This window comes from Ruditapes philippinarum, unplaced genomic scaffold (genome assembly GCF_026571515.1).
Source record: "Ruditapes philippinarum isolate M1 unplaced genomic scaffold, ASM2657151v2 ctg3963_1_1_1_1, whole genome shotgun sequence".
Lineage (NCBI taxonomy): Eukaryota > Metazoa > Mollusca > Bivalvia > Venerida > Veneridae > Ruditapes > Ruditapes philippinarum.
In genome coordinates this window covers 10,944-25,384 of record NW_026862196.1, presented here as the reverse complement: position 1 = coordinate 25,384, position 14,441 = coordinate 10,944, and the positions used below count along the sequence as shown (strand labels likewise).

Here is a 14,441-nt window from a genome sequence, read left to right as displayed (position 1 = left end):
ATGCGCTATTTTGATGGTATGTATCGCAATGCGCTATTCTGATGGTATGTATCACAATGTTGGCTATTCTGATGGTTTGTATCGCAATGCGCTATTTTGAGTGTTTGTATCGCAATGCGCTATTCTGATGGTTTGTATCACAATGTTGGCTATTCTGATGGTTTGTATCGCAATGCGCTATTTAGATGGTTTGTATCGCAATGCGCTATTCTGATGGTTTGTATCGCAATGTTGGCTATTCTGATGGTTTGTATCGCAATGCACTATTTTGATGGTTTGTATCACAATGCGCTATTTTGATGGTATGTATCACAATGTTGGCTATTCTGATGGTTTGTATCGCAATGCGATATTTTGATGGTTTGTATCGCAATGCGCCATTCTGATAGTTTGTATCACAATGTTGGCTATTCTGATGGTTTGTATCGCACTGCGCTATTTACATGGTTTGTATCGCAATGTGGGCTATTCTGATGGTTTGTATCACAGTGTTGGCTATTCTGATGTTTTGTGTTGAAATGTTGGCTATTCTGATTGTTTATATAGCAATGTGGCTTATTCTGATGTTTTGTATCACAATGTTGGCTATTCTGATGTTTTGTATCATAATGTGGCCTATTCTGATGTTTTGTATGACAATGTTGGCTCTCCTGATGTTTTGTATCATAATGTGGCCTTTTCTGATGTTTTGTATAACAATGTTGGCTATTCTGATGTTTTGTATCACAATGTTGGCCAATTCTGATTTTTTTATCACAATTTTGACCTATTCTGATGGTTTGTATCGCAATGTGGGCTATTCTGATGGTTTGTATCGCAAGGTGGGCTATTCTGATGCTTTGTATCGCAATGTGCGCTATTCTGATGCCTTGTATCGCAATGTTGGCTATTCTGATGCTTTGTGTCGCAATGTGGGTTATTCTGATGCTTTGTATCGCAATGTGGGCTATTCTTTTGGTTTGTATCGCAATGTGGGCTATTCTGTTTGTTTGTATCGCAATGTGGGCTATTTTGATTGTTTGTGTCGCAATATTGGCTATTCTGTTGGTTTGTATCGAATTGTGCTATTCTGATGGTTTGTATCGCAATGTGGGCTATTCTGATGGTTTGTATCGTAATGTGGGCTATTATGATGGTCTGTGTGGGCTTTGTGTGTTTTATTGTATTGCGCTATTGTGATGGCTTGTATCGCAATCTGAGGTTTTTCTGTTTGTTTGTGTCGCAATGTGGGTTATTATGATGGTTAGTATCGCAGAGTGGGCTATTCTGCTTTGTTTGTACCACAAAGTGGACTATTCTGTTGGTTTGTATGGCAATGTGGGCTATTCTGTTTGGTAAATATGGAATTGCTCTATTCTGATGGTTTGTATGAAATTGTCATTCTGTGATGGTTTGTATCGCAATGCGAGCTATTTTGATGGATTGCATCGCAATGTTAGCTATTGAATGGTGTGCATCGCAATATTGGTTATTCTGTTGGTTTGTATCGCAATGTGGGCTATTCTGTTGGTTTGTATCGCAATGTGGGCTATTCTGTTGGTTTGTATCGCAATGTGGGCTATTCTGTTTGTTTGTATCGCAATGTGGGCTATTTTGTTGGTTTGTATCGCAGAGTGGGCTATTCTGCTTTGTTTGTACCACTATGTGGACTATTCTGTTGGTTTGTATGGCAATATGGGCTATTTTGTTTGGTTAATATCGAATTGGTCTATTCTGATGGTTTGTATGGAATTGTCGTTTTGTGTTGGTTTGTATCGCAATGTGGGCTATTTTGATGGTTTGTATCGCAATTTGGGCTATTCTGTTGGTTTGTATCGCAATGTGGGTTATTCTGTTTGTTTGTGTCGCAATGTGGGCTATTCTGTTTGTTTGTATTGCAGACCAAGCTAGACCGGTACCCGATTGCTTGATCGTGCTTTATCGTGCTTGATTGAGTTGATCTGATCGGCGGTGAGAACACAGCATTACGGCCATCAGTTATGAATAATCGTCGAAAAGGTAAGGCAGTTATGCAAATGAAATAATGAATCGCGAAAACAAGCAACACAGTAAGTAACGGACAAATGTATTTTATCTTAATTCAAATTGAAAGAAATGACTCGTCATACATTATTTATATATGTTCTTGAAGTTGGCAGTCTAGCAGCCTGATATTGCTAAGATACAAAGAACAGCACAAAATATATATTTAATTTCACTTCTGAGAATATTTCTTTCTTCAACACATATTTCTGTTTTAAGTACCCAAATGTTCTATGTGAAAAATTCAAATGTTATGATTTAATTTTAGGACCTATGTTGTGTTCTTTTAAGCTTAAATTGATAGAAATAAATCAAAAAGAGTTTCCTTTAATTTACATTATGGATAATCGATAAATGTGGTTCATTTAAGTTATTGATAAACTTTGTTGCTGGTGAAATGAGCACATAAAGAAATCGTGAGAAAAATCTTTGAGTTATCCACTGAATATTGTAAAGTACAAATTACGACAGAAACGGAGCAGATCTAAATAAAATCTTCAATATTGGATAATTGATTTAAGCAGCAAAATACTCATATAAGCCGCAAAATTTTATAAAGTAAAAATAAGTGTATATTCACTCTAGATAAATAAATTTGAGCCTCGTCACGACAAAATAAACATAATGGAATTGCGACCAGCATGGATCCAGACCAGCCTGCGCATCCGCGCAGTCTGATCAGGATCCATGATGTTCGCTCTCAGTTTCTCTACTTGTTATAAAGTTTGTAAGCAATAGCATGGATCCTGACCATTTGTTCTCGTTTATATTTTTCGAGTCCAAAAACAAAATCCATATCAAATCGATCATTTCAAGTGTACAAAATTTCATATCAAATACTTACTGCACTCAGTTTTGTCAAAATGTCAAAAATTAGTGATTTGAAATAAAGATTAGATTATACATTGTTAGTACAATACTGGACTCTATTAGACGAATGCACATTGATTTTCAAACCTTTATTGGACGGGTCGCCAGTCTCAACAATGTACATATAAAAACTCAACTTACACTACGGTCCTATTGATTTATCTTAGATTTACGTAATAAAACAATATGTATATGAATAACTATTTGAAAAAAGTTTATATTTTTGCAACACAAACATAATAATTTTGTGTTTTACAATGGTAACACATTACAAATTACGAAGATAAATATGTGTACTGTATAAATGGGATGCACCAAACGTATAATGAATACATGTTGAAGGAGCGTCCGTGGCCGAGTGGTTAAGGTCGTTCACTTCAAACCACTTGCCCCTCACCGCTGTGGATTCGAAACCCGACAGGGACTTTGGATTCTTTCATGTGAGGAAGCTATCAAGCTAGCTAACGGAACATCGGTGGTTCTACTCAGTACCCGTTCGAGCCTGAAATAATGCATGGACACACACCTGAGGTTTTCCTCCACCGGTAAAGCTGGAACGTCGCCATATGACCTATACTGTTTCGGTGTGACGTAAAACCCAATCAAACAAACAAAACAAAAATACATATTAAAGTTGACTTAATAATACATTGTAACAGTAAATTTTGATGTCCTGAGAAGTTAGCTCTGAGATCTAAAATTGTAGATCTAAAATTAGCATGTCGAAATTTCCCTCATAAATGGAATATTAATGATTTACTATGCAAAGATGACATAAAACAAATTTCTTTCTATTTTCCTCTTACACATACGATATTTTTCGTTCAACTAAAAACACCTGATAAAAGTGCACTTTCAATATATCCAACCAAAATAAACACGAAATAAAAGTTCACTGTTCACAAATGAAATAGTGCGTTGCGCTACAACTGCAGTCGTCCCACATGTAATTTTCTTCTGATGTCATGCGTAGGCAATGCTGACTGCCAGGATAGTTGGGATATCCGGGTCCCCAAAAGTCCGAGGTCATTGGAACAAGCTCTCCGTTATCCATGACCCAAGCACCTGCAGCAAAGAAATCCGAAGCACCGGCATTACTTCCGTCAACGTAGTAATCGTGAACACCACTATAATCTGAAACAAAACGAAAGTACATGTATATGTAATTTTAGAAGTTACATGTATTAGATATATATTCTACAGTGTATAAACTATCACTTTCCTGTTTTCGCAAGAAAGGAACAAAATTTATATAAATGCTACTTGTACCAAGATTGGTACAGGGACCAGAGGTAACACGTTGTGTTCTCGCAAAGGTTCACACTGAATTGTATAGACTCGCAAGACAGTATGCAGTGAATTTGTGTACAAATCTAGTGTGAATTCTATATGTTTCAGCTAAATAAAATCTTTTTAATTTTGTTCTACGACAAAATATTCCTATATATATCTAAACGAATCTGACAATACTGGCTGTGGCTGAGATTATAAGTTCCTTTGCTTATTGTTTCATATTTTGTCAAGTACATAATTATGAACCGCGTCATGACAAAACCAACATAATGGGTTGCGACCAGCATGGATCCAGACCAGCCTGCGCATCCGCGCAGTCTGTTCAGGATCCATGCTGTTCGCTTATCAACTCTATTACAAGTGGAGAAACTGACAGCGAACAACATGGATCCTGATCAGACTGCGCAGATGCGCAGGCTGGTCTGGATCCATGCTGGTCGCAAACCCATTATGTTGGTTTTGTCATGACGCGGCTAATATATTGCATAAACTGTTATCACATGTAATAAAGAGTACCTGAACAAGTCCTAATAAGATCAAGTAGATAATTCATCTTAACTACAGTTGTCACACGAGCAAGGAATGATCCATGGTTCATACAGATTCCTCGCGCCTCTGACTGCGATACCAATACCTTCGCAACCCTGGATAAAGATAAAATACAAATTTTGATCACAGTCTAGACAAGCTGACATTGGAAGAATTGACAATAAGTACAACGAATTGATATTGGAAACGGAATAATAGATGTACAAGCATGCTACGGATTGACTTGAGAATGAGTTAAAATAAGGGAAGCATTGACGGATGATAGGATTTGTGAGGAGTTGATTGGAACATGGGGTTGTTTGTTCATTTTTCAATTCACTTAACCAATTTAGACTGTTTTGTTACATGTATATTGGTGTTTTCTGCCGTTAGGCTTCATATATCAATTATTGCATTAAACTTGGCTGAACGAATAGAGAACAAGTTTACTTCGATAAAAAGCTTGACACATTTAAGGGGATGCGACACACAGACTGTTAATCTTCATCATACCAAACACTATGTTACAAAAATCTTGGTGTGCAAAATATATGTTAACTTTTGAAAATTTGTCACGAATTATAATGTGTGTATGCAATATCGATTTCGCTAAAATACAACTTTTTGGAAATCAATGTCCAAAATCAACGTATGAAAGGCTCTAAAAACACTAGTTTTAACGAAACACTAGTCAATTATCTAACATTTGAAATAAAAATTGAGAAAGTGTGCTATTTGTTGACATCATTTTCAAATAATATTCAACAAATGTCAGTCAAAACATCGACGTTACCTTTCGCAGTATAAATTAAAGCGTAAATTGTGCATGCGTTTTTGTACTGAACTCTAATAATAGAATATCAGGAAATGAAGATTTAACCTAAGTAAGTTACCTAAATCTTATTGTTTAAAAAAATGAGTTATTACGTGAAGGATAAGTGAATTTACTTGAAGGTGAATATATCTCCGTCGGTTAGCACAACTGTTGTAAAAGTTGTTCCAGCAGGCGGACAAGTGAAAGATGAGGTGGTGGTTGCTGCAGGTGAAATTGTTGTTGTGGTCGGTAGAGGCGTAGCTGTTGTAGTAGTGGTCGTTTCAGGCGTAGTTGATGAAGAAGTGGTCGGTGCCGGCGTTGTTGATGTAGTGGTTGTCGGTACAGGCGTTGTTGATGTAGTGGTTGTCGATACCGGCGTTGTTGATGTAGTGGTTGTCGGTACAGGCGTTGTTGATGTAGATGTTGTGGGTACAGGCGTTGTTGATGTAGTGGTTGTCGGTGCCGGCGTTGTTGATGTAGTGGTTATCGGTACCGGCGTTGTTGATGTAGTGGTTGTCGGTACCGGCGTTGTTGGTGAAGTGGTTGTCGGTACAGGCGTTGTTGATGTAGTGGTTGTCGGTACCGGCGTTGTTGATGTAGTGGTTGTCGGTACAGGCGTTGTTGATGTAGTGGTTGTCGGTACAGGCGTTGTTGATGTAGTGGTTGTCGGTACCGGCGTTTTTGATGTAGTAGTTGTCGGTACAGGCGTTGTTGATGTAATGGTTGTCGGTACCGGTGTTGTTGATGTAGTGGTGGTCGGTGCAGGTGTCGACGGAGTTGCTTATTAAGAAAGCGCAAAAATATTGAAAAAGTCATTATTAGCTATATATACAGGATATTTACCTTTTAAAACAGTTGAACCCGAGAAAATTATATTATTATATCTGATTATAGGTACTTTATGCCTAAGGACTGAATACATTGTAGTTGTTTCTTCTTTAAAGGGGACAACACGTTTCAATAATACATTTTATAGAGATGATTTAACGCCGTTACTTAGTAGAGGTGAATGTGAAATAAATTCTCATAACTTAGCCAAGTGTAAATAAAGTGGTATTTTGACTTCGACACAATATACACGATATCTAAAATTATTGCCAAAACGCAAAAAGTAAAAAGAAAACAGTATAGCCGCTATTTTTTCAAAATTGTAAAGGACACCAAGAATAAATGAAAATAATAACATTCTTTGGGGCTTTATGGGCCTTTGATATCATACGAGTGTTTTACGTGATTAAACAGAAATGTATGGTGTTTTTTTAACATTTTCTAATTTAACATACACATAAAATAAGCGAACCTACCTCCATACAAAATATAATATGTTACTGCATTTTTATCACTGAGTCCATCAGTGGAGATTAGTATATGGTCCTGCAATTCACAGTTGAAATTGTCAACGCTTTCGAAGAAGAATGCCACACAGGAGTTGGTGTGAAGACACTTCTTGCCACAATGAATTAGACTTCGGGAAGTTAATGTCAATCCGGATATTGGAACTTTTCCATCGAATGTCGGCTCTCTTGTCCATTTATTTTCAGATACGAATGCTAAGTTTGTTTAAAAATGAAGGGGAAGAAAAAGAAATCGTTCGTTTTCAAATACGATCTACGTACATATTTTTCAAAAGGCATATCATGCCTGAGAAATTCATAATTGTTTTTTTTTCTTTTTAAGTGGTTAATAATATATTTAATTGAAACTATGCGTTAACACCGTTAGTTTGTAGCCCTGAATGTGAAATAATTTGTCACTAAGTCAAATATAACGTAATTAATATTTCGTAAAAACGAGTTAATATTTCGTAAAAGCGAATTAATATTTCGTCCTTACGAATTAATATTTCGTAATTACGAAATAATATTTCGTAATAACGAATTAATATTTCGTAAAAACGAGTTAATATTTCGTAAAAAACGAATTAATATCTCGTATTTACATATTTTATTCTATTGATATTTCGTAATTACGAAATATTATTTCGTAAAAACGAATTAAGTTCCGTGAAAAAACGTGTGGAAATCTCATCTTAAATTAGGAGCTCCGTACATTTAAATATACTGGTTTTTTCTCTTAACAAAAAGCATAATAAATAAACATGGTCAAACAATTTATGGTCTTTGTGAGTTGCTACTTAAAAGGAGTCCTAATTTTGCTGATGGCAGTAATACGGTTTCAATTATATTTTTTCTTAAACCTTATACTTTGGACAGACAAGTAAAAAGTGGTATTCTTTTTCTATTTCATTCATTGAACAAGAAATACATTTCCACTCTTTTATGTTCATATTAGCGTATCTTCCGGTTTCTACAGCTTGTCTATGGTAAGTTATCCAGAAAAGTCGTTTAGATGATAAAAATGTGTTAAAATCGACGCAAAACAGAGTAGTTTTGAAACAAAACAGTGCAACTTTTACTCTCGACAAAATATACTTAGACTCCAGACTGTAGAGTAAGTAAAATAAAATGGACATGTCCAAAAACTTTCATTTTTGAAACGGCTTAAAATAGCAAACAGTATTTAGACAAAACGATGTAAAGGTAGGAAACTTATTTGAAGCGATCAAGGAAAATAAAACATGTAAAATCGATAACACTTTTGATTATAAATAAAAACAGTTTAAGTGCACAAAAAGAAAAAGAAACCTCTGAAATGAAGCATAGAAAAAAAGATAGTTAAATTGAGTCAATCTAAAACATAAACAAAATAAAAACGTCTAGTTATAACGAATTATATCATAAATGTTATTTTCTAAAGGTAAGTTTTATTCTTGTTTGATTATTTTAAGCGGCATGCCTCTAGGTTAATGCTTATATTCTTGAAAATTTTGAAAATGCATTGAAAAGTAAAACGTTTTCGGGTGAACAATAGAAGTGATTTACACGTTATAAAAGGCCCTTTCCACCCACGTGCATTTTCAAATTAATGAAAAATATGCAAAATACTCCCCCCCCCACCAAAAGGGAAAAACATGTAGAAATATGTTTTTCGTAATCTTTGACTCGCCTTGAGTCATGTAGCTTTTATGTACATATAATACGTTTTACTTATATGAACCACACACATAAATTGCCAATTTCTTGTAAGTGAAAAGATCAAAAACAAGTACATGGAATATCCACTCACCTAAATGTATACACCACGAGAAAAACACGAGTTTGTACAAAAGATGCGTTACCAGTATGTCCATGTTACCTTGCCAAGAAGGAAATTTGTTATAATGGCAATTTCATGGCATGAAGATGTGACTTGAGACGTCTTTCTTCTAAAGGCTATTGATTAGGAGATCGATATAAAAAATCGAATTACTTATCATGCTGAAACTATTATAATACTGGTAATACCGTTCAATCAACCTTTTGAATAGACAATGCAAAATAACAGCTTAAAGGTACAAAAACTAATTTCTAAATTAACTGACCAACATTTTAACTATCTTTTTCACTAACTGACTAACTTACTCAATTTTTTCTGTCCAACAAATCTACTTTCACACTATTAATATATTTAGGTCGTTTGGATAAAAGGGTAGCGGCTATTTACGACTGAATGTATTAATAAAATTATTATTATTCTATATATTGCATTTAATTACACCTTAATTTACAGTAGGGATGATTCCAATGTCTTCATTTTACGTTTAAGTAACTCGAGTGTTTATTTTCTAGTTATATTTATTGTCCATGTTTTGTAAGTGTATAAGAGATGGGAGTTATAAACAAGTAATAGAAAGAGCATCGAAACACGAGGCTATGTAACACCGGATTGGGATTTGAACACCAGACTTCTCGTACCTTGGACGAGCACGTTACCCCTGCACCACGGGGAAGGTACTGTTCCGCTAGGAAAGGCAATTACTCTTCTAAGAAAATTAAAATCGTTGAAATCGTATACAGTGTTTTGGGGACTTTTTTTTACATTAACCCTTAACCTGGAGTGATAAGTTTCATCTTGAACACAAGAAATATTTTCTTAAGAAATTGATTAATTTGTACATGTTATTTTGTTTTCCCTAATGTACTATAATGCCATAGAACTATCTTTTTACGGGTCTAGATTGTGTTGTTGTTTCGAACAAACAGTCCTCCTAGCCCTTTTAAACGAATGTATCACTCCGCGTTCTTACCCTGAAAAAAATACAATGATTTTGTAGCAGCGCGTATAGATAATATAAAGGAGAAAATGCTCAATGAAACTCACCGAACATAGTAAAAATATTAGTATTTATTAATTAAAGTTCGTGATCTGTACTTAAGATGTTGGATATAATTACATTATTAACTTTGAAACTAACAACGCAAGTTCATATATCCGGTTAAAATTAAAAAGAATCAATAACTCATTTGTTGTTGTTGTTTTTGTATCCACTTAGGGTTTACATTGTTTTCCCAAATACGTCCACACAGCTTCACTTTAGATGTTTTTTTTCTACATTGATTATAAGCTTATAAGTTCATTGACACGATCTTACCCTCAAACTAAAGTAAAATGTACAATCGCCCTTGAACGTAATTTTGAACTTTGAAGTACCTTTCCTAATGCTTTCCTTTTTACACTATGCGACGAAGCGTATGTGCTTCTTCATCAATTATGTTAACGATATAAATATATATTAAAGTCAGTACTAAAGTTGCACAAAGGGAACAAAGAAAATCTTTTAATTACTATGTGCGAACGCACGTACAAACATGATAGTAATACGAGGTCACGCGATAGTTATTACGTGCGCTCGTGATAGGTAAAATGTTGATACACGGCAACGCGTGACCACATAATACCTATCGCGTGTGCACGTAATTGCAAATCGAATCAATTAGATCGAGTTCTAGTAAATTTCACTTCTAAATCTGTATTGCATGGTATCATAAAAGGGATATATGAAATATTTACTACTTGTACTTGCGCGCGCGATAGCTATTACACGCCAACGCAATAGATTTTAAGTGTGCAGTCGATAGCTATAGCACATACGCATGCGAGAGTGTTAGGTGGCCACGCAAACGACAATTAATACATGCTCACGCGGTAGTTTTACGTGGGTATGTAATTTATATTACGTGCTCACGCAATAGCTAAAGCATGCACACAAAATGTATTACGTGTCAATGCAATAGATATAACGTGCTCACGCAATGCGCGTCCGTGGCATGTCCGTGAGTATTAGGCCGCTATTCCATTTATACGTGATCAGTGGTCCGCGTCAGTGATCCGTGTCCGGGCATGTCCGTGGGTATTATTCCATAGGTACGTTATTTTCTATATACTTTTAATTGAAGTATAGCAAACAGAGGATAATTATTTGTAGAATATGATATAATTTCATTCTAATACCAAAAACAGTTGTAACATCAAAGAATTAGGTAACAAACATTGAATATCAGATAGGTTTTCAAATAACATCTCTTTAGCAACCGATGACCAGATGTTGTTTTTTTTTAATCTGTCATTGCTGCATCATAAACTTATATGTTCTACACTATTTTGGTGACTTCTTTAGTATTTTCTTTCGAAATCGATAAAGTATTTAATTTCGTTCGAGGCATTTTGTAGGGATGAGACATGTCAGTGACTGTCCGCGTCCGTAAAAAATCGCTCATCCTGCGAAACGTCGCGGATGCCGTCGCGGAAGCGGATGGTAAACGGACAAAAGGAATAGATTCAACGTATTCTTTGATTAGCGAATCGGTAACGGATGCGGATGACGGACGCGGACCACTGATCACGTATAAATGGAATAGCGGCCTTATCCCATAGGTACGTTAATGGTTCCATTTAATGTTTCATGAATACCTGCAGAAAACAAAACATGGGAGTCCGTATGTGCTTAACAACGTCTGGCTATCAGTTGGAGGAAACAATGTGATCATGTTGATTGTGATTCATCGCAATATTATGCTAGTTCCAATGTTTTCTTTCTGAAAAAAATCGTAACTCAGTAACCAAGTATTCATGTCCCAATTCTGGAGGCAGTGATAATTACTAGTAGTTTCTAATCGCGGTACTAAGACAGTTCTTAAAACCAGTACACTTAGATTTAATCGTATTATTTATGTTCCTAAGCAACACCGTTTATGTTCTTACATTCGAGAATAATTATACTAGTAGTTTACAATACTACCATTAAAGGTGTACGTGCATCTGAACCAAACTACATGTACTATAAATAATTATAATTTATAGTTAGTAAGTTGATGTCACCTGTTGGATTCGAATCGCTTTCATAGGACGCAAAGCCTTTGAATAAACAAAATACCAAAAAACGACTATCACAAAAAGTAAATGATTATTTATTTGCAACGTACAAATCATCAGCAAAAGTCAGTTATGTTAACGAAAATGTGCGTTCGTTAGTCAATAATCATAACACATAGTAATTTCTTCAGTACATCCATTTTCATAAAATGTTCAGTTATGGGTTTTCCCGAGCTTCTCAGTATTTTCTTTTGAAATCAATTCGCATTTTATTTCGTTCAAGCAGCTTGTCGTGACGATACATATCCCCGATGACTGTCCGTCCCTAAAATAACGCTCATCCGACGCCGTCATGGACGCGGATGATAAACGGACAAAAGGAAAAGACTCATGTTGAGCGAATTGTTCGCGCACTCAGATCACGATCACATACCAATGGAATAGCGGTCTAAGACAGAGTTGTGTGTCTGCAATTTTTGTTGCTTATATTGTTGTGTTCAACATGCGTTATTTCATCATGACGTTTGCTTAAGTCTACACAAATTCAAAGATCTAGGGAAGTAGTTTAAGCGTTGAGTTGCTTATGGTAATATAAACACACAAAATGTACCGGAAAATAAAGGAAATTGCAGAATTTTATTCTCGTACATGTATAAAAATCTGCGTACGTAACTACACATTAACTGAGACGAAAATTTGCATAAACGGACAAAAGCACGTGAGCACGCGTAGTTGCTTTTGCGCATATGCGTGACTCGACTCAACGTGCCATAAACAGTGACATCTCCCGAGCCCTCGGAGGTTATTGGAGCCCAAACCTTTAAGGTTCTTGTGCTTCTACAGATGTTAATGCACAACAATGTCTCCCTTTCAATACTGTTACGGAAAAAAAAGTTACCAAGTGTGTACATGTATACACAATAAGTATGTCATCTGTTATGCACCAAAATGATATATAGGCAGGAAGTTGACAGTTTCTGGAAGTTGACAGTTAGTTTAGAGAAGTTATTAGCTTCCTTGGGAAAGCGACAGCTAGCTTCTGGGAATCGACAGCTAGTTTCTAGAAGCTGACAATTACTTCCGAGAAATAAACAGTTCCTTAAGGAACATTAATTTTCTGCTTTCGGAGGAAGACGGTCTAGTACTCGATCAGATTTTTTTCACCAGCATTCTACTGTAACACAAACAATACGAAACACGTACTTACGGTGTTTGTGTACGTAGGCAGGGCAGACAACTGCTTAAGCTTGTACGACCGCACAAAAACATGAATTCAGATCATTTACCCGCATTCACTTTTATATTAAGCTAGTGAACTGTAAAGAACTGTTTTGCTAACGATGAGAACAAGCACTTACCATGCACGTAAGCATCATCAACTCATTAGCAACTTACTGATAGATCGAATGTATTTCTTTACAGAGTGGGATGGATTTATTAGACGTCAATACGTTTTATAAAATATCGCTTTTTGTTGTCTTCTTTAATTGTGTAAAATTTGGTAAGTTGAAACTGTTAATTAAATAAATGTTGTTGTTAAGATTAAGGTTTGAATTTTTAACTTAATACTTATATGAAAGACTTATATATGAAAGTTTTAGAAATATATTCTTTTCTTGATATATATGATGGCAATAATTATGATGATAATGATAATAATAATAATTATGATGATTCTAATAAAATAATAATTATAACAATAAATCTTGTATGAATGATAAATATGGCATTCAATAATTAAATTGTATTTTTAGTAACTTGCGCCGATAAAAAATGGAACAGAAACTTCGAATTTGATGGAAAAGTTTCGCCGGACGGATCAATGATAACAGTTAGGAGTCGAATCCACTGTGGCAAGACCTGTTTGGATGACGGCGTCTGTGTTTCATTCTTTTATCTTCCTGGTTTTCTGTGTCAGTTACATGATCACGTGATTATTTCTGTTGATGGACTACGGGACCTTGAAAAATCAACATATTACGTTTTGTATGAAGGTAAGTGGAAAATTTTCATCTACATGACAAATCTGTAACAATCATCCTTAAAGCAACCAAAAAGAATTGTCTATATAATTATGTTTGCATATGACATCATAATAACTTTACTTACTTTCTTATGAGACAGAAAGTGAAAATAATTATAATCAAAATAATCAACATTAACAACAACAACACTTAATAATATTACATAATCACCGCTTCACATTATTTAAGGTGGAGAACATAACCAACTGCAATGGATTTTGATAATAAACAATAGCATCAACAGCATCAGCAACAATAGCAACAACAACAACAACAACAACAACAACGAAAATATAGTAGTTATGTGATTGCTCATGTTTGATTAGCAATTAATTGTTCTTTAGAAATAACATCATTGAAAATGATGATGATGAAAATTAAAATGATGACAATGATGTTTTGTTGTTGATGATGATGTTGAGGACGAGGATGAGGATGGTAACTACCTTCCATTGGTTTAAATATTAAAGCTAATATATAACTTTGTTCTGATATCATATTCATGCATTTAAACTTTTGTGTATGAAGATTAGTAGCACTATGTTAGTAGCACTAATAGGTTAAAACGCCTTTGAGGACTGTGTATGTTTAATAGAACTTTTAAATTTAGTCACTCTCACTGGACAAAAAAGTAGGACAGAGACTAAACCCTATTAGTGTTTGTTTCTATGAATCAATTTTATAAAAAAACACACGCA

At 35.1% G+C, this 14,441-nt stretch overlaps 1 protein-coding gene across 1 annotated transcript; it reads right to left on the bottom strand.

Annotated features, from left to right (window-relative positions):
* Nucleotides 1-3,741: 3,741 nt before the first annotated feature.
* On the bottom strand, nt 3,742-4,879 carry LOC132718237 (perlucin-like). Its single transcript, XM_060701884.1, has 2 exons — nt 4,702-4,879; nt 3,742-4,026 (listed from the first exon to the last, which is right to left on the bottom strand). The coding sequence occupies exons 1-2, from the start codon at nt 4,781-4,783 to the stop codon at nt 3,785-3,787; spliced, it is 324 nt and encodes a 107-aa protein (XP_060557867.1). The 5' UTR covers nt 4,784-4,879; the 3' UTR covers nt 3,742-3,784.
* Between the last annotated feature and the right edge of the window lie 9,562 nt (nt 4,880-14,441).

What these genes read in the sequence shown, in the direction of transcription:
- LOC132718237 (XM_060701884.1), bottom strand. Translation starts at nt 4,783, where the DNA reads ATGAACCATGGATCATTCCTTGCTCGTGTGACAACTGTAGTTAAGATG. An exon ending in TCTTATTAGGACTTGTTCAG is followed by an intron (nt 4,027 to 4,701) that starts GTACTCTTTATT and finishes GTTTTGTTTCAG; the next exon opens with ATTATAGTGGTGTTCACGAT.